The sequence below is a fragment of the Ranitomeya imitator genome, chromosome 6 (genome assembly GCF_032444005.1).
Source record: "Ranitomeya imitator isolate aRanImi1 chromosome 6, aRanImi1.pri, whole genome shotgun sequence".
In the NCBI taxonomy this organism is placed as follows: Eukaryota; Metazoa; Chordata; class Amphibia; order Anura; family Dendrobatidae; genus Ranitomeya; species Ranitomeya imitator.
This window is the reverse complement of record NC_091287.1, coordinates 245,254,874-245,275,690: the sequence shown is the minus strand read 5'-3', so window position 1 is coordinate 245,275,690 and position 20,817 is coordinate 245,254,874. Positions and strand designations below refer to the sequence as shown.

Here is a 20,817-nt window from a genome sequence, read left to right as displayed (position 1 = left end):
ACAGAGGATGGGTCAAGAGAGGGCTTTTTGAGGATAGGTGTGATGGAGGCATGTTTACAGCTTGAGGGGAAAACACCAGTTGTTAGTGATAGGTTGAAGAGATGGGTTAGGGTTGGGATGAAGACTGTGGTGAGGTTTGGGATGAGGTGGGATGGGAGTGGGTCAAGTGCACAGGTGGTGAGATGCGATCTTGAGAGTAGAGTGGAGAGTTGATCTTCTGTAATGGTGGAGAAGTTGGTTTTGGAGGTGGAGGGCTGGGAAATCGGGAGGAAGGGCTCTGGGGGTTGTTGACCAAAACTGTCTCTAATGCTATCAATCTTCTGCTTGAAAAATGAGGCAAAGTCTTCAGCGGAGATAAGTGGGGAGGGAGGAGGTGCTGGGGGACGGAGGAGAGAATTGAAGGTGTTGAATAACTGTTTAGGGTTGTGAGAGAGAGAGGATATGAGAGATGAGAAGTACGTTTGTTTAGCTGTGGCGAGTGTGGTCTTGAAAGTAGTGAGGGACTGTTTGAATGCGATGTAGTGCTCGTTAGAGTGGGATCTTTTCCATCTGCGCTCAGCAGCCCTGGAAGCTCGCCTCAGTTCTTTGGTCAGGCTGGTGTGCCAGGGCTGTCTGTTGATTTTGCGAGCTTTGGTATGTGTAAGTGGGGCAGCAGATTCCAAAGCTACAGCTATTGTGGTGTTATATAAAGCAGCAGCGTCATCCGCATTGTGTATGGAACTTATGCCTGTGAGGGGGAGGAGGGATTCAGATAATGAATGTAGGTCAAGATGTTTAAGATTTCTGCGAGGGTGTGAAAGTTTGTGGGGTGGGGATTGTAGACATGGAGTGGAGAGAGATGAGAATGTGAGAAAGTTGTGGTCAGAGAGTGGAAGAGGTGAGTTAGAGAGGTTAGATAGAGAGCAGAGGCGGGTGAAGATGAGGTCCAGTGTGTGACCGTCTTTGTGAGTGGCTGCAGAGGACCATTGAGTGAGGCGGAAGGAGGAAGTGAGAGTTTAGTGGCAGCTGAGAGGGAAGTGTCAATGGGGATGTTGAAGTCGCCCATGATGATAGTGGGAATGTCCGCAGAAAGGAAATGAAGTAGCCAGGTGGTGAAGTGGTCAAAGAAGGTGGTGGCTGGCCCTGGGAGGCGGTAAATGACAGCCAGTTGGAGGTTGGTGGGGGAGTAGATGCACACAGAGTGCACCTCAAAGGAAGGTAGAGTAACAGAGGGTGGCAGTGGGATTGGGGTGAAGGAGCAGTTATCTGACAGGAGAAAACCAACTCCTCCGCCATGTTTGCTGCTGGGGCGGGGTGTGTGGAAAAGCTGGAAGCCACCGTAAGAGAGTGCAGCAGGGGAGACTGTGTCAGAAGGGGTGAGCCAGGTTTCGGTGATGGCGATGAAGGAAAGTTTGGTAGTAACAAAGAGATCATGGATGTAGGAGAGCTTGTTGCAGACAGAGCGAGCGTTCCACAGAGCTCCTGTTAGTGGGACTGGGGAGGCGGGGGCTGGGCGAATGGGTATAAGGTTAGAGAGGTAGTGAACATGATAAAAAAAAAACATCGCAATTCCACCGCGTTTGATTTTTTTCCTGTTTTCCAGTACATGATATACTAAAATAAATGGTGGCATTCAAAAGTACAACTCATCCCGCAAAAAACAAGCCCACACATGGCCATATTGAGGGAAAAATGAAAAATTTATGGCCGTGGGAAGAAGGGGGGCAAAAAATAGAAACACAAAAACGAAAATACTCCTGGTCCTTAGGGGGTTAAAGTAAAATCTTTTTCTTGAAACCTTCATTGGGGTATGCAACTTCCCCCTTATGTTGCATAGTCTGGTGCTTGCATTATGTTTCACTGGGGTTTGTTAATTTCTCCTAGTTCTGTTCCTATTACACTGGTCTACAAAAAAAATAAAAAAATTCTGGCATGGACTTTAAGAACAGTTTTAGACTAATTTGAGGGTGCTGAATTCAAATCTAATCTTATAACTTCTCTATCACATCACGTTTTTGCGCTATAGGTATATAGCCCATTTTCATGAATTCCATGATAAATATAAGTAGTGTATTAAAAGTGCCGGTTTAAACGGTTCACTACCGTAAATGTAGTTTTCATTTAGTCTCCCAATAAATGTAAGAATATCTTTGTTTTCTTTGAACATGCATAATTCCCATTTGTTATGATAACACCCTTGTTTTCTGTGCTACTGGGACAGTAGAGCTACAGCAGAGCATTGGGTGAAAACTGAATGGCCTCAGCGACAGAGTTTGGCATCTGGCAATAAGAATGTCAGCCATGATCCTCTAGTTGATAGGAAGGACATTGTCTTTCCTCCCTTACACATAAAACTTGGATTGATGAAGCAGTTCGTCAAAGCTCTCAATCACAGTGGAGAATGCTTCAACTATATATGTTCAACTTTTCCTGGTCTTAGTGAAGAGAAGAAAAAGGCTGGAACATTTGATGGACCTCAAATAAGAACACTTATGAGAGACCCAAATTTTATCACATCAATGAATGAGACAGAAGAAAGAGCTTGGAATGCATTTTGTAATGTGGTGCAGAATTTTCTAGGGAATAAGAAAGCAGACAACTATGAAGAGATTGTGGAAGAGCTACTAATGAGTCTGCGAAATCATGGATGTAGAATGAGTATCAAGATTCACTATTTACACAGCCATTTGGACTTTTTCCAGAGAACCTTGGGGATGTGAGCGAGGAACAAGGGGAGCGTTTTCATCAGGAGATTAAAACAATGGAAGAACGGTATCAAGGCCGGTGGGACTCACATATGATGGCTGACTATTGCTGGAGCTTGATGAGAGACAACCCAGAAGCTGTACATCACAGATCAACCAAGAAAAGAAAGTTCAAATAACTGCCATTTGTCATTTATTTCTGTGCCATATATATGTGTTTTTATATTTTGTAGTTTAATTCTGTAAGTATATTTGATTTGTTGTACATAGACTTTGTAATCTTTGTTATTCCTTGATTAAAAATATACAAAATGTAGAACCGAAAATCATGTGTTTTTATCATAAAACATTAGGAGTAATTTTCATAAAAAATTGAAAATATCTCGAAATCCTGATGTGATAGCCAAAAACGGAGTTCGTATTCGTAATCAGCAGCCAAAATTGACTTAAAATATGTTTTAAAACTTTTTGCCACAAAAATTGCGTTGACCAGTTATCTGTTTCTTCTAGTGCATGTTCCAGTAGGTTGATGGAGCATGCCTACGAGAAGCTGACTTCTTCAGTTACTATTCATCTTCCTGGTTGCAGCAACCAATTCCCATGGTTAATAATAATAATAATAATAATCTTTATTTTATATAGCGCTAACATATTCCGCAGCGCTTTACAGTTTGCACACATTATCATCACTGTCCCCGATGGGGCTCACAATCTAAATTCCCTATCAGTATGTCTTTGGGGTGTCTCCCAATGCAGGTCATTCATGTGTTGTGATGAGTAGTAAGAATCCTCTTAATAGTATACAAAACCAGTAAATGTTCAGAAGTAAGCAGTCTAATATTTAATAAATAGCTAAATATAACCTAACAAATGCAAATTATTAAAAATAGTTAAGGAAATAAGCACTTACGGGCACTTGCTGGTCATTTTCATTAAATTCTTTCAACTGTCTTTTCAATTTTTGAACAATTTGTTGGACAAATATTACATCCATCTCATCTGATATCTGAAAATATTGCTGAAATATGAAAAACAAATTAGAAATTAAAAAATTAAAATCACATTTTTTTTTTGTTCTGACTAACTAAATATTTTATAATAGGTTACTATTGCTTAGTTTACTGCTTATAAAATTCTGCAATATATTGCAATTCTGAACTGAAAAACAAAGAATTATTTTTACTCTTGAATACCAGATGCTGGATTAAGGAAATTCAACTTCAAAAATGTTATTCACTTTTCACAAAGCATTTCATCTAAACCTTGTGATAATACATTACCGTTCAAAAGTTTAGGGTCACTTAGAAATCTCCTTATTTTTTAAAGAAAAGCACAGTTTTTTCCAATGAAGCTAACATTAAATGATTCAGAAATCTACTCTATACATTGTTAATGTAGTAAATGATTATTCTAGCTGCAAACGTCTGGTTTGTAATGCAATATCTTCATAGCTGTAAAGAGGTCCATTTCCAACAACCATCACTCCAGTGTTCTTATGGTACTTTGTGTTTGCTAACTGTGTAAGAAGGCTAATGGATGGTTAGAAAACCCTTGAAAACCCTTCTGCAAGTATGTTAGCACAGCTGAAAGCAGTTTGGCTGATTAGAGAACTTGTAAATCTGACCTTCCTTTGAGCTAGTTTTGAATCTGGAGCATTACATTTATTGGTTCCATTAAACTCTCAAAATGGCCTGAAAAAATAACTTTCATGTGAAACTCAACAGTCTATTCTTGTTCTTAGAAATGAAGGCTATTCCATGCGAGAAATTGCCAAGAAACTGAAGATTTCCTACAACCGTGTGTACTACTCCCTTCAGAGGAGAGCACAAACAGGCTCTAACCAGAGTAGAAAGAAGTGGGAGGCCCCGCTGCACAACTGAGCAACAAGACAAGTACATTAGAGTCTGTAGTTCAAGAAATCGACATCTCACAGGTTGTCAACTGGCAGCTTCATTAAATAGTAAACGCAAAATGCCAGTGTCAACATCTACAGTGAAGAGGCGACTCCGGGATGCTGGCCTTCAGGGTAGAGTGGCCAAGAAAAAGCCATACTGAGACTGGCTAATAAAAGGAAAAGATTAATATGGGCAAATGAGCACAGACATTGGGCAGAGGAAGACTGGAAAAAAATGTTATGGACAGACTAATCCAAGTTTGAAGTGTTTGGATCACACAGAAAAACATTTGTGAGACGCAGAACAACTGAAAAGATGCTGGAAGAGTACCTTACGCCATCAATCATGGTGGAGGTAATGTGATGGTCTGGGGTTGCCTTGGTGCTGGTAAAGTGGGAGATTTGTACAAGGTAAAAGGGATTTTGAATAAGGAAGGCTATCACTCCATTTTGCAACGCCATGCCATACCCTGTGAACAGTGCTTGATTGGAGCCAATTTCATCCTACAACAGGACAATGACCCAAAGCACACCTCCAAATTATGCAAGAACTATTTAGGGAAGAAGCCGGCAGCTGGTGTTCTGTCTGTAATGGAGTGGCCAGTGCAGTCACCAGATCTCAACCCCATTGAGCTGTTGTGGGAGCAGCTTTACCGTATGGTACACAAAAAGTGCCCATCAAGCCAATCCAACTTGTAGAAGGGGCTTCTGGAAGCATGGGGTGAAATTTCTCCAGATTACCTCAGCAAATTAACTGCTAGAATGCCAAAGTTCTGCAATGCTGTAATTGCTGCAAAGGGAGCATTCTTTGACAAAAGCAAAGTTTGAAAGAAAAATTATTATTTCAAATAAAAATCTTTTTTTCGAACCTTGTCAATGTCTGGACTAGATTTTACATTCATGTGGCAAATTATTTGATTAACAAAAGTATGAGTTTTCATGGAAAACACAAAATTGTCTGGGTGACCCTAAACTTTTGAACGGTAGTGTATGTTTGAAAACAATTACAGGGCTGTGAAGTCGAAGTTGTGGAGTCGGCGTCGTTGTCCATTTTGGTGGAGTCAGAATAAAATGGACAAACTCAGACTCCTAAAATATATAATAAATTGGGTTCAGTAATTTAGTGCAAGATGTGTTGTAAATGTATTCATAACAATTTGGGAAAGTTATGAAATGTCCTATAAATGTCTGGTCTGTTCCTGATCTAAGGATCTGGGCTTTTACTAGAGATGAATCTATGCCGCACTTTATGCACATGCTCAGTAGTGAGGCAGGGCTGTGAAGTTGGGAGTCAGGGAAATTGAGGAGTTGGAAGTTTGGATTCCAAATGCTCCATATGTACACTTTTTTAGCAGCTAAAGCAAAAAAAGTTTCCTTTACAATATTTCAGTTCTGGTGGGAAAGGGAAAGATGTAGCAACTAGTGGCAATGTGGCTGAGAATTTTATTACGCAGTAATTAACATAGTAACATAGTAACATAGTTAGTAAGGCCGAAAAAAGACATTTGTCCATCCAGTTCAGCCTATATTCCATCATAATAAATCCCCAGATCTACGTCCTTCTACAGAACCTAATAATTGTATGATACAATATTGTTCTGCTCCAGGAAGACATCCAGGCCTCTCTTGAACCCCTCGACTGAGTTCGCCATCACCACCTCCTCAGGCAAGCAATTCCAGATTCTCACTGCCCTAACAGTAAAGAATCCTCTTCTATGTTGGTGGAAAAACCTTCTCTCCTCCAGACGCAAAGAATGCCCCCTTGTGCCCGTCACCTTCCTTGGTATAAACAGATCCTCAGCGAGATATTTGTATTGTCCCCTTATATACTTATATAATTAGCTCACCAAGTTTTAATATTTTACTGTACCATTTCCAGTGGATTAAGATTTTATTTATGTATCATCTGTAGGTCCATTCTCATCACAATGGAGTATGTGTATGTAATATGTCTGCAAAAAAATGTACCATTTGTATATTTATTTATTTCTACTGTAAATCTATAAGTTAAAGTTATGACGCTACTTGGAGAATATCTGTAATCAACCCTGATATTGTACCTCTCCCACCCACATTTTTTCATCCTAAATATATCCTCATTTCTCAGATGCGTATTATATCCTCCAGCCTTCCTATTATACACTCTGCTTCCTCTATTCTCACTTCATGTTGTGAGATGTCTTATTTAAGAACCATCAGTGCCTGCTTCAGTGCATTTTATAGGGAGACTTATCTTTGGTGTGAGGTGTCTGATTACACTTTGTCAGTTCTTTGTAGTTTATACTGATGGAGCCTGCCTGTGTCTCTCCCATCAGCTGGCCAGCTTCTCTCCATGCTCTTCCCTCATCTCCCACCACCTTCTCTTGCTGGATATTTGCACTATGGATATTTGCAGACATTTCCTCCTCCCTCAGCTCCTATGCTGAAATCTGGAAGGCACACAGAGAATCTTCAGTGGTGGCCATTTTGGATATCTCCTGCATCTCATGTCATGCCACTCACAGGGGTTTTACTACCACTGCAGAGGAGGTAGCTTCTGTGAGCTGGTTAAGGCTACTTTCACACTAGCGTTGTTTTCAATACGTCGCAATGCGTCATTTAGGGGGAAAAAACGCATCCTGCAAAGTTGTTTGCAGGATGCGTTTTTGCCCCATAGAGTAACATTACCGACGCACTGCGACGTATTGACACACGTCGCAACCGTCGTGCGACGGTTGTGCCGTGTTTTGGCGGACCGCCGGGAGCAAAAAACGTTAAATGTAACGTTTTTTGCTGCCGACGGACCGCTTTTCCCGACCGCACATGCGCGGCCGGAACTCCGCCCCCACCTCTCCGCACCTCACAATGGGGCAACGGATGCGCCGGAGAAATGCATCCGCTGCCTCCGTTGTGCAGCGCATCAAACGCTAGCGTCGGAATCTTGGCCCGACGCGAGTGTGAAAGTAGCCTAATCTGTTTCTCACTGTTCTATGCTTTTGATCCTTGGCTGTCTTATCAGTTTTACTGCTCTGAAGGGGTGAAATCTGCTGGGCTGTGCAGGAGCTCTCTCCTCTCACTCCTGTATAACCAGGGCCTGGACCAGGAAGTGATCAACCCGGATATTGTATCTATTGATAGTTAAAAAGGTTGTCTGACCACAAAATCCAATTTTTAGCTATTCAGTGCTGCATTGCAATATACAACACGCCTACACATTTTTCTTTTTTCTTCCAACCTTTCCTTCCTCCTGAATTTCACTTCATTACATGCTTCCAGTGTGTTTACAGCTCTTGCAGACCAGGCAGCTTCCTGGGCATTTTTTTCCTCAATGCTCATCATATTCATAATCAGAGTTAGCCCCGCCCCTGGCCTAAGTGCCCAGCCTCACCCTCTGCCCATCCACTACACACTCATTGGCTGTTAGTAACTGCTCTGCATTGACCTTTGTCATTCATCACAGCATGGGAAGTGATAGATGATTGACTGTATCCTCATCTATAGTGATAAAATCTACCTCACTTCACAACCTTGTAATGCACACCTCAGCTGTTGCAGAACCTCATAATACATCTTAGTCTGGCTTCACATTTTCGGTTCTGTCCGCAGCGTTTATGCCGCATACTTCTGCATGCGTCGTGTTTTCTTATCTTTAACATGCGATTGGATGCTTTTTGCAGCGTTTGACGATGCATGTGTCGCTTCGTTGTCTGCAGCTTGGTGCGCTAAATGCAACATGTTGCAATTTTGGAGGCGTGTATATGCCGCCTAGAAACGTATACGGTTGTTTGCGGAAGGAATGCGTCGAAAAAATGCATTTCGGTCTACGAGAACACGCGTTTGAGAACGCATGCATTTTTCCACAGTAAAACCTGTCCAGACACTAATTAGCCACCCCCCACATACAAACTGATAAAAAGAGGGAGTGGGCATTGGCAGTCCACAACTCTGCAGACTGGAAGAAGCTCTGACACTGGAAAGAACCTGTGAGGAATCTCCACTTTGGACAATGTGAGTATAAAAGCCAATGTCTGTCTTTTCTTTTTTCTCTCTTTATATGTACTAATAATTTCTGCATTCATCAGAATGTCGTCTTCTTCTTCCGAGGAGAGTCTTGGCCCTGAACACGGTGGATACGAAAGTGAAGTGAGTACTCACCTCTTCAGATTGGTAAGTATTCTCTTTCACTCTACACATGGGACATTTTTTTTTTCTTTTCCAGAATAGTTCTTCATCTGCAGCAGAGGCCAAGCAGGAGCAGCATGGACAAGTTCGTGTGGCAAGGTGGCAAGTAAGTATACCTGATTGATTGTACAGTTTATTGTATCCTGAATGTACTATTCTTTCCTGTTCATTTCTTCACTTTGCAAATTTCTTTACCTTTTTGTTCTTGACTCCTTTTTTTTTTCCTTGACTTTAATTATTCTTGCCAGTTTTCTGTCTCTGTTTTCTTTATTTTCCTTATTTTAATCTCTCCAAAATTAATGTATTTTTTTCTTTTCTAGGTTCCAGATCGGGATTTAGACCTCATTGATAATATCATCATCTCCCTGGTCCATGAGCGAGTCCCGTTGTGGGACACCCGGGTTCCGCAGCACTCGGACAACGTGACGATCCAGCGACTATGGAATAAGGTGGCCCAAGCGATGATGGATGGATGGGACGATGCCCCGTCTCGGGTCCGCAAGGCATTTCGGAAGTATTGTAATGCGCTGTGATGCAGCAGTGACCTTGGCCGGGATCACACAACTGTGTGTGATGAGAGAAACTCCTGATTGTGTGATGAGAGAAACTCCTGATAGTTTCTCTCATCACGCACAGTTGTGTGATCCTGGCCAAGAGTGCATTGTCTAACCATTTTTTTTTAAACAGCGCTCAAAATCAGAACAAGTTGGCGTTCGATGAAGTATCGCTTCAACAAGGACCTTCGTCAAGAGAGCCGGGTTCCCAGTGGTTCTGGAGCAAGGATCAGAAAATATAACCATCACCACATGCTGGCATTTTTGAGACCGGTCCTTGCCCAGAGTACTTAAGTATTCTTGTGGTGTATTGGATTGTGTTGTATTGCCTAATCTGTATTTTTCTATTCCACAGGAGTTGGCGCTTTAACTATTGTAAATGTTTGGTAATAATGTTTTTCTTTTCACAGCACCTCGAGCAGCACTCTTGAGCCTGGTTCTGAAGCAGTCCTTCATCGAACAGCCATGGACGCGTCCCAGCCATCTACCAGCACAGCAGCAGATAGTGGGCCTGCAGCACAAACTGGAGACCAGGAAGCTGGTCCATCAGGTGTTCCCCTGTCCCAGTCCCTGCATCTTTTTTTTTTTTTGGGGGGGGGCTCTTCCCGCCAGCAGCAGAGGGCCTCGGACAGGTCACTCATGCCCGAGTTTTTGCACTTGAGCTCAATCTTTCATGATGTACTCAAGGTGATGGGAGAGAGACGGGATAGTGGCTTCAACCTTATTAATACACTTATCCAGGATGTCACCCGAAGCCTTGACCAAGTGAAAGCTGACCTCCAGAGGCCAGCACATCATTTTTTTAATCAAATTGAAAAGGGCATGTCGGAACACCTAAGGCTGGGTTCACACTGCGTTATGGTGGTACTTTAAATGGACTAGGTTACACCGCGGCATAACGCGGTGTAACGTAGTCCATTAACGCCGCCATTGAAAGCAATGTTGGACACATTGCTAGCGCACGCCCTAGGGATGTGCCGTCATTGAGTGACGGAATCTGAGACGCGGGCTTCAGCGTTTTAGGGTCTGTCACTGCTAGCGCAGATAGAGCTAGCAGATGCTCTATCTGCGCTAGCGTGATGCAAACGCTGGCACTTGCGTTACAGCAGCCCGTTAGCGTATGTGATGAACGGGCTGCTGCTAACGCAGTGTGCATGTAAAGGAGCTGCGGAGACACCATCACGTGTTTCTCAACGCAGGCAGTGAATAGCCAGGCCTTTCCCCGGGAAGGAACAACCAAGGGAAGGGCAGCATCCAATAAAGGAAAACATCCAATAAAGGAAAACCACCTATGCCAAGCATGGTATCCATCCACAGACAGCTGTTTCGGATGGATACCATGCTTGGCATAGGTGGTTTTCCTTTATTGTATGTTTTCCTTTATTGGATGCTGCCCTTCCCTTGGTTGTTCCTTCCCGGGGAAAGGCCTGGCTATTCACTGCCTGCGTTGAGAAACACGTGATGGTGTCTCCACAGCTCCTTTACATGCATTTGCATATTTGGGGGCAGTGTTCTGGATCACTGCGTTGAGAAACACGTGATGGTGTCTCCGCGGTGTTGGATGTTTTGGTCTCCACGAGGTCAATCATCCGTGCCTTTATAGACTTTCTACTAGGCACTGCTCCTGATAGCCAGTTTCCTACTCCACACTGATGAGGGGCAAAAACCCCGAAACAGCTGTCTATCGATGGATACCATGCTTGGCATAGGTGGTTTTCCTTTATTGGATGCTAACGCAGTGTGAACTTACTCCTTACTCCTGATCTCCAGCTCAGTGTCATGAAGGCCTGCAATGCTGATTACATGCAGGCTATGCAGCAGTGTCGGTATTTTAAGCAGCCAGTGGTGGCATTTCCACCTGTGCCAACACTGGCACGCTTGACCTCAATGCCAAGCTCTGCTGCATACCACTGCATGGCCACCACCATTCCAAGTACTGCCGGACACCACTACAGTGCTACCACCATGCCGAGTGCTATTGGACAGCCCACCGCCACCACCATGCCAACTGCTGCTCATGCTTGGACAACCTCCACTGCCACCAAGCATGCAGCAGCACCCGGACCATGACAGGCCGGCCACCATCACCAGGTCCCAGCTGCATCAGCAGCAGCACCCGGACCTTGGCATGGCCTTCACCACAACCAGCATGCAGCAACAGCACACGGTCCCTGGCATGGTTTTCACCACCAGCATGCAGCAGCACACGGACCCTGGCATGCCCTTCACAACCAGCATGCAGCAGCACCTGGACCATGACAGATTGGCCACCATCAACGGGCCACAGGAAGTTAGCACATCGAGGCTCCCTAGACAGCAACACAGATCCCCAAAAGGGAAAAAAAAACGCGGACTATCGCAATCCCTCCCCCCTCACCTCCCAATGTGTCTGTGATGTCTGTAAAGCTCGCGCCCAGACTGGTTGGCGCGGGCGTGGCCCCCCTGGACCACAGACCAGACTTCCATGGAAGGAGTGTAACTAAGTAGCTTCCTAGGTGTTCACTGGAGCCTCCGATTTTGAGGTCAGACTTGTGGACTTGTGCAGTAGGTAGCTACCAGGTACCACTCCAGGGTGGAGTCTGACTGTGGATGTTGATCCCACCGGGGGACAAGACACAGGCTGGCAGGCACGGCTGTGACACTGGCTGACGGATGGGTATGGCAGAGGCCTTGACAGGCAGACTGGCTTGACAGAGATACAGGCAGGCAGACGGGCACAGCTGGCACATAGGCGGGCACTCTGGCAGACAGGCGGACAGGGCTGATACTCTGGTAGGAACTGGTATACAGGCGAGTGTATGGAAACAGGAAAGAACCTGTTCAGACTGGAGGGTACATGGAAACAGGTAGGAACCTGATCAGGCTGGTGAATATAAAGAAACAGGTAGAGGCCTGTACGGCAAGTTGCTGAACAGAGGTAGGTCAAGAGCGGATGCAAAGCAGAACCACAGGAGGCGGAGTAAGAGCAGAGAAGGAGAAGGCAGAGCTAAGAGCAGAGAAGGAGAAGGCAGAGCTAAGAGCAGAAAAGGAGAAGGCAGAGCTAAGAGCAGAAAAGGAGAAGGCAGAGCTAAGAGCAGAAAAGGAGAAGTCAGAGCTAAGAGCAGAAAAGGAGAAGTCAGAGCTAAGAGCAGAAAAGGAGAAGTCAGAGCTAAGAGCAGAAAAGGAGAAGTCAGAGCTAAGAGCAGAAAAGGAGAAGTCAGAGCTAAGAGCAGAAAAGGAGAAGGCAGAGCTAAGAGCAGAAAAGGAGAAGGCAGAGCTAAGAGCAGAAAAGGAGAAGGCAGAGCTAAGAGCAGAAAAGGAGAAGGCAGAGCTAAGAGCAGAAAAGGAGAGGGCGGAGCTAAGAGCAGAAAAGGAGAGGGCGGAGCCAAGAGCGAACACGCTGGAGGCGGAGCCAAGAGCGAACACACTGGAGGCGGAGCCAAGAGCGAACACACTGGAGGCGGAGCCAAGAGCGAACACGCTGGAGGCGGAGCCAAGAGCGAACACGCTGGAGGCGGAGCCAAGAGCGAACACGCTGGAGGCGGAGCCAAGAGTGAACACGCTGGAAGCGGAGCCAAGAGCGAACACGCTGGAGGCGGAGCCAAGAGCGAACACGCTGGAGGCGGAGCCAAGAGCGAACAAGCTGGAGGCGGAGCAAAGAGCGAACACGCTGGAGGCGGAGCAAAGAGCGAACACGCTGGAGGCGGAGCAAAGAGCGAACACGCTGGAGGCGGAGCAAAGAGCGAACACGCTGGAGGCGGAGCAAAGAGCGAACACGCTGGAGACAACGCCAAGAGCCAGAACCGCAGGAGACAAAGCCAAGAGCCAGAGGGTGCAGAGCCACAGGTTGTGGCGAGCAAAGCTGAGAGGCACAGAACCACAGGTTGTGGCAGAACTGAGCAGAGAAACACAGAGCCACAGGTAGTGGCGAACAAAGCAGAGAGATGCAGAGCCACTGATAGTGGCAAGCAGAGCAGAGAGGTAACGCAGAGGTAAACACAGCAGAGTGAGACTGGTAAACAAACCAAGAAGGAACAGGAACGGACATAGACCAGAGTTCAGACACAGAAGTAACGGAACACAGATTCAGACCAGGGTACAACGCTCCACTGGGTGTCGTACACAGAGACACAAACAGAACACAGATAAATGCCTGCGTATTGTAGCCCTCAGAGACAGGAAACAGACACGACATGGCAGCTCAGTAGCAAATGCTAACTGAGGGAAATATTTTGCTCAGGCATCCTCCAATGGGTGAGGATGACAAGTATCAGAGGCCTCTAGGCTATTGGCCAGGGACACCTTAGGAAGGTGCACACAGTCTCAATAAGAGTCAGGAGTTGCTGGCGCCGCCCCCCTATGCACACAGCCAGGAAGTGTACGCAGAGTAAGCAGCCATGGAGCACACGGCATGGAGCCGGCAGCAGACAGATCTCACAGCATGGCACTGAGTGAGTGAGTTGATGTAACAGGCAGGTGGGGGATGGAAGGCCATGCAGTGATGCCGGCAGGGTTGTTACAATGTCAGGTTTGTGTCACCCTTCCAGTGTTTTACCCAAATACTGTTTGGTTCTTTGTGTATTTCGCCGCCGGCAACACACACCGTGCGTCGACTAAACACACTTTGCCGTACACTTTATGTTTTTGCTACCTCATAGCTCCAGGAGTCAGACAAGGAGAACACTGCAGTTTTGCTTCTTGTGTTTGGTATGGAGCTATGAGTTGTCACAAACTATGACTTGTATTTTCTCCATAATCTCTTCAGTCTGCTTAACCCTTTAGTGACCGAGCCAATTTAAACAATTCTGACCACTGTCACTTTATGAGGTTATAACTCTGGAACGCTTTAAGGCTAGGTTCACATTGCGTCAAGTACATGGCGTTAAACGGATGCGTTAAACGCATGTACAGAAAAGGAGCAAAAATATGTGAAATTCGTCGTCACGGTAACGCTAGCGTTAACGCATGTGATCGCGTTTTTTCATTTTGATGTCCGTTTACGAAGTATCCGTTTGTCTGCGTTTGTCACTGTCAATAAAGTTGTTCTTTTTTTTTTTTTCCCTTTTGTCATTGTCGGGTGTGGGCACAGACTCATTCTCCATTTTGAAAGCATTGAGTGAACTTCTGCTAGCAAGATGTTTGTGTCTGAGCTCGTCAGATTTCGCTTGATGCGGTTGCGACTTCGGCAGAGAAAGCGTAGTTCGCAAAGGAGATATTGGATCCACGAAGTGAATTTCTTGCGGAGTACATATGGTGCCTTTCACACCCTGTATGTGCAGCTTCGGGATCATCCCTTCAAATTCCAACGCTATCTACGGATGTCCATTGAGACCTTTGATGTTCTGCTCTCGCATGTGAAGGATGAGATACATCATCATCGCAGCACTTTTCGTGAAAGCATCAGTGCGGAGCAACGTTTAGTAGTGACTGTGAGGTAATTATACATTTTTTTTATCATTATATTGACAAAGACTAGATCTCGGTATCGTGTGGCCTAATGTTCATTTAGCAATTGTATATTCTATTGTAACTAGCCATTAGATGATCATTAAAATCCTAATTTTTTTTTGCTTTTTGTTTTTGAATGTCGACAGATATCTGGCTACCGGAGAAACTTTTGCGTCACTGCATTATCAGTTTAGACTTGGGAAGTCAAAAATTTGTCAACTGGTTCGGGAAACTTGTGATGCCATTTGGAACAACTTGCAACCACTTGTGCTACCAACACCAACATCAGAAATGTGGCTAGCGATTTCCCAACAGTTTGAGGATGTGGCTAATTTCCCCAATTGTATTGGTGCCGTGGACGGAAAGCACATTCGGATTCAGAAACCTGCGCATAGTGGTTCCCTCTACTATAACTATAAGAAATACTTTTCTATAGTATTGATGGCGATTGCGGATGCCAGGTACCGTTTTGTTGCTGTGGATATTGGTGCTTATGGCCGGACTAACGATTCCAGAGTATTCAGAGACTCCAACATGGGCCGATGTTTGTACAGCCAACGTTTAAACATACCCTCATCACGACCTCTTCCGGGGACCGAAGGCCCAAGTTTGCCCTATGTTTTAGTTGGTGACGAGGCCTTCCAACTAGGACAAAATCTCCTCAAGCCCTACTCAAGCCGTAGTCTAGACTCCAGCAGGCGCATTTTTAATTATCGCTTGAGCCGGGCCAGACGTTATGTGGAGTGTGCCTTTGGGATTTTGACATTAAAATGGCGGATTTTACTAACCTGCATGCAACTGCAACCTGAAAATGTGGACCGTGTTGTGAAGGCGTGCATCTGTCTGCATAATTTTGTGGCGAGACATGAACCCCAGGTGGTAGACCCCGATGATTGCGAGTCGAACCTCAGTAGCATTGAATCGAATGCAGTTCGGTCAACAGCACAAATAATGAGGATTCGTGATCAATTTGCACATTATTTCACACATGAAGGCCATGTTCCATGGCAAGACAGATACGTGTGAAAATATTGTAAAGTCTTCCTGATGTCGTGTAAAAAGTTATGTTGTTTAACCTGATGTCGTGTAAAAAGTTACGTAGTGTAAAAAGTTACCCTTATGTCGTGTAAAAAGTTGTTTAACCTGATGTCGTGTAAAAAGTTACCTTATGTCGTGTAAAAAGTTATGTTGTGTTAAAAGTTAAAGTCATACAAGAATCTTAAATTTGAAACAGTTTACTAAATGTTTATGGATTTTTCCAACAAACTATTGGTACACAGGTTTAACATATGATATCCCATAGGGATGAAAAAAAAGGAAAATAGAAATTCACAACAAAAAACATAACAAAAAAAGAAAACTTGCAACGCGGTAATTGCACCTGGCTGGGGACAGTGAACGGTACTAAAGACTTTGGTACTGCACAGGAGTATTGTCTGCCCAACTATATGATGGACTGCTACATTGTCTATGAGGTTCCACGCTCGTTTCACCCCGGCCTCTATATTGAGGGTTGTAGGGCGGCATGTCCAGTCTTCTTGTTCCCGATGGAGCGGGTTCCTGGGGGCCCACAAATTCCTCTAGAAGCTCGTTCAGTCTTTGTCTAAACATAAGGTTTCTATGTGCCGGGATATTTTGTGCTACAGGCACATAGGACAAGAAAAGTAGCTTCCACTCATTAGCAAAGTATACAGACTCGCGTGCTTGCAGCTCGGTAATTTCTCGCCTCAGGTCTTTGAGCTCACTGCGACACATGTCCTCTACCCGTTGGAGTCCATCCACGATAATTGCATCAGCTTCATCTTTTTGTGATGCTCGCTTGCGTCCACGCTGTGATTGCAACCGGGCACTCACACCTGCAGCAACAGTGCTTCTATCTGCAGATCGTGGCTCGCTGATGCCAGACACATCTTCAGGTTGCGTTGGTTCCACTGGAGAAGGCTCCAGTTCCTCTGTCGGTCTAGGAGCAGCGGTACTGCATATCGTGCTGTAACCCAAAAAAAAAAAAAGTAAATTAGTTTCCTTTAAACAATTTTGTCTCGCACACAGACCTATTTGTACTTACGAGCGCTGAGACAATGTTTTTTGAGGAAAGAGCAGTTGGTCGTAATGCACATACGGGGTCACCCGTTTACCACTGGATCCGCTTGGTGCATTCTGACTGTTCCGGTAGTCACGGACAAAGCGATCGCGGATGGACTTCCAACGGGTATGGATAGCATCGGCTTTAAATTTAAAAAAAAATATATATATATAAAAATAGTAGATAGATAGTTTTAAGATATAGGAAACATTTTTCATAGTTTGCTAGGATAGTTGACATATAAATAGTAGATAGATAGTTAAGAAATAGTTTAGAAATAGTGTATAGATAGATATATAGTGTACAGATAGTTGATAATTGAGAGATAGACAACAAGTGGATAGGTTGATAGGATAGAATTTTTTATTATTTTTTTTTGGTTAACATTTTCCGATGTTACGTCACCAATATTTACCAATTTTTTTCTTTGAGGTTGTCGACTTCTCCATGTATCGGGGATCAAAGTGACAGATTATTTGATCCCACAACTTCCGGTTCTTCACGATGTCATGGTGGGAGCTGTCGCTCTGGTCCCATATGGTGGGGATGGCTTCCACAAGGTTGATCAGTGTCTCGTTGTGGATAGTCAATGGCTCTTCGTCAACGACAATCCTTTTTTTTTTGGCCGCTGACTTGGACTATGTAAACACAAAAAGTTATGTTGATAGTGTCAATTTCACTGGATGGCCATATTCATATATACAGAGATAGATAGATAGATACATAGATATAGCAATATATAGATACATAGATATAGATAGATAGATACATAGATATAGATAGATAGATAGATAGATATAGATAGATATATAGATACATAGATATAGATAGATACATAGATATAGATAGATATATAGATGCATAGATATAGATAGATACATAGATATAGATAGATATAGATATATAGATACATAGATATAGATAGATATAGATACATAGATATAGATGGATAGATATAGATAGATTGATAGATACATAAATATAGATAGATAGATATAGATAGATATATAGATACATAGATATTGATAGATAAATAGATAGATACATAGATATAGATAGATAGATAGATAGATAGATAGATAGATACATAGATATAGATAGACAAATAGATGGAGCGATAGATAGTTGATAGATAGTTTATAGGTATAGTAGATAGAAAGTGAATAGATAGATTGTTGATAAATATTGGATAGAATATTTCTAATTTTATATTTACCACTGGCAGTTGTGGCGACGACAGACGGCTAGGGACCTTCTTTCTTTTGTGTCCTCCGTGTGCCACAACCTATTGTGTATGTAAAATGTAAAAAAAAAAAAAATTTACATTAAATAATGTATTCATTGGATCAATAAATTTATGCATGAAAAATTCAACATGTGTGCTATGTACCTTTGTGCTTTTAGCATGTTTTTTGGGGGGTGGTCTAGCAGCCTCGGGCTCAGAAGACTCCAATTCACAATAAAACAATAAACGGGATTGTTATGCCTAGCTCAATACAATGGAGTTTCACACAACATTATAGTGGTTTTTTAAAGTGCAAGCCTACCGACTGTGACGAAAAAAATCGCAGACACGCTGCTGCTGCTGCTGACATCTGTATCCGACATCTGTGTGCAACAAAGCAATACATGTTTAGTACACACACATCCGACGGACATTACAGACTCCCATGATGTATACTGAGATATATATATAGAAATGTACTTACATTTCAGGAGAGCTTTGCAACACTCTGTCACGTGCAGTAAATGTGTGGGTGGTATATTCCTCCTTTAATGGCCGAAATCACATTTCCTGTCACATGACACATGTGACCACCCTCAAACGCTATTAAAACGTGTGGTCCTATTTGGAAATTTTTCATGATTTGCGTCTGACTGCGTTTGCCATAGCCTTCTATGGCAGAATGAACGCTTCCGTTAGTAGTGCGTTAGCTTGGCCGGACCCGAGAACGCTGCAAGCCGCGTTGAAGGTCCGTCAGAAAAAAAATGTTATGTGACAAACGCATACCAATTTAGGGATGCGTCACGATGCGTTAGACAATGCAAGTCTATGGGCGCGTTGGTATGTGCGTTACATTGCGTTTTTACTACTTAAAAACGAGTCCGTTAGACGGACACACCTAGCGCAATGTGAACCCAGCCTAACGGATCCCGCTGATTCTGAGATTGTTTTTTCGTGACATATTGTACTTCATGTTAGTGGTAACATTTCGTCGATATTACTTGCGATTATTTAAGAAAAAAACGGAAATATGGTGAAAATTTTTAAAATTTTGCAATTTTCAAACTTTGTATTTTTATGCCCTTAAATCAGAGAGATATGTCACGAAAAATAGTTAATAAATAACATTTCCCACATGTCTACTTTACATCAGCACAATTTTGGAAACAAAATTTTTTTTTGTTAGGGAGTTAAAAGGGTTAAAAGTTGACCAGCAATTTCTCATTTTTACAACACCATTTTTTCTTTAGGGACCACATCACATTTGAAGTCATTTTGAAGGGTCTATATGATAGAAAATAACGAAGTGTGACACCATGTGTGACACCATTCTAAAAAGTACACCCCTCAAGGTTCTCAAAACCACATTCAAGAAGTTTATTAACCCTTTACGTGCTTCACAGGAACTGAAACAATGTGGAAGGAAAATATTAACATTTAACTTTTTTTTTGCAAACATCTTAACCCCTTACCGGCATCGGACGTACTATACCGTCCGATGCCGGCTCCCCTGCTTTGATGCAGGGCTCCGCGGTGAGCCCGCATCAAAGGCGGGACATGTCAGCTGTTTTGAACAGCTGACATGTGCCCATAATAGGCGTGGGCAGAATCGCGATCTGCCCGCACCTATTAACTAGTTAAATGCCGCTGTCAAACGCAGACAGCGGCATTTAACTACCGCTTCCGGCCGGGCGGGCGGAAATGACGTCATCGCCGACCCCCGTCACATGATCGGGGGTCGGCGATGCTTGTATATTGTAACCATAGAGGTCCTTGAGACCTCTATGGTTACTGATGAGCGGTGGCTGTGAGCGCCACCCTGTCGTCGGCGCTCACAGCACACCTCCATTTCTGCTACATAGCAGCGATCAGCAGATCGCTGCTATGTAGCAGAGCCGATCGCGTTGTGCCTGCTTCTAGCCTCCCATGGAGGCTATTGAAGCATGGCAAAAGTTAAAAAAAAAAAGTTTAAAAAAATGTGAAAAAAATAAAAAAAAACATAAAAGTTTAAATCACCCCCCTTTCGCCCCAATCAAAATAAATCAATAAAAAAAATATCAAATCTACGCATATTTGGTATCGCCGCGCTCAGAATCGCCCGATCTATCAATTAAATAAAAGTATTAACCTGATCGCTAAACAGCGTAGCGGAAAAAAAATTTGAAACGCCAGAATTACGTTTTTTTGGTTGCCGCGACATTGCATTAAAATGCAATAACGGGCGATCAAAAGAACGTATCTGCACCAAAATGCTATCATTAAAAACGTCATCTCGGCACGCAAAAAATAAGCCCTCAACCGATCCCAGATCATGAAAAATGAAGACGCTACGGGTATCGGAAAATGGCGCAATTTTTTTTTTTTTTTTTCAGCAAAGTTTGGAATTTTTTTTCACCACTTAGATAAAAAATAGGAAACAGGAACACATGGGCTACTTGCACAGTGAACAAGTCTGTATGATCATGTTCACACACCACCAGATTAGATTTTGCTGCAGAAAAACCGTTGAAAAACACCCAGTGTAAACTTACCCTTATTCTTTTCTGGACAACGTATGAAACAAATGAAAAACAAACAGACCGCTAATAATTTTTGCAGGCAAACTGGAGAACCAGTAAAAAAAAACAACAGCCATGTTTCTTTGGAAAAATGTAAAGTCCTGTATGTTTACAGACTGTCCAGCAATTTCCAGGCAGTTGCTGTCTACAACTTCTTTAGGCTACGTTCACATTAGCGTTGCGCGCCGGCGACGCAACGCACGACGCACAAAAAACGCGCGCAAAACGCGC

At 43.6% G+C, this 20,817-nt stretch overlaps 2 protein-coding genes and 1 long non-coding RNA gene across 9 annotated transcripts in view; 1 reads left to right on the top strand and 2 right to left on the bottom strand.

The window, feature by feature from the left end:
• LOC138642413 (uncharacterized) overlaps positions 1 to 20,817 on the bottom strand; it is a 347,309-nt gene that overhangs the window by 101,755 nt on the left and 224,737 nt on the right. For all 7 annotated transcript variants that reach the window (XM_069730557.1, XM_069730558.1, XM_069730555.1 and 4 more), the window contains one exon: positions 3,595 to 3,702. In XM_069730557.1, the coding sequence (XP_069586658.1) occupies positions 3,595 to 3,702 (108 nt within the window). The remainder of the gene's footprint in view (positions 1 to 3,594; positions 3,703 to 20,817) is intronic.
• On the top strand, positions 14,394 to 15,823 carry LOC138642415 (uncharacterized). Its single transcript, XM_069730562.1, has 2 exons — positions 14,394 to 14,706; positions 14,867 to 15,823. The coding sequence occupies exons 1-2, from the start codon at positions 14,408 to 14,410 to the stop codon at positions 15,744 to 15,746; spliced, it is 1,179 nt and encodes a 392-aa protein (XP_069586663.1). The 5' UTR covers positions 14,394 to 14,407; the 3' UTR covers positions 15,747 to 15,823.
• LOC138642416 (uncharacterized) lies at positions 17,344 to 18,250 on the bottom strand. The gene is made up of 3 exons (XR_011314044.1): positions 18,194 to 18,250; positions 18,020 to 18,088; positions 17,344 to 17,441 (listed from the first exon to the last, which is right to left on the bottom strand). It is a non-coding gene; the product is annotated as an uncharacterized lncRNA (long non-coding RNA).

Excerpts from the sequence above, each read along its gene's own strand:
- LOC138642415 (XM_069730562.1), top strand. The coding sequence starts at position 14,408 with ATGTTTGTGTCTGAGCTCGTCAGATTTCGCTTGATGCGGTTGCGACTT. Across the intron at positions 14,707-14,866 it reads CGTTTAGTAGTGACTGTGAG|ATATCTGGCTACCGGAGAAA; the intron begins GTAATTATACAT and ends GAATGTCGACAG.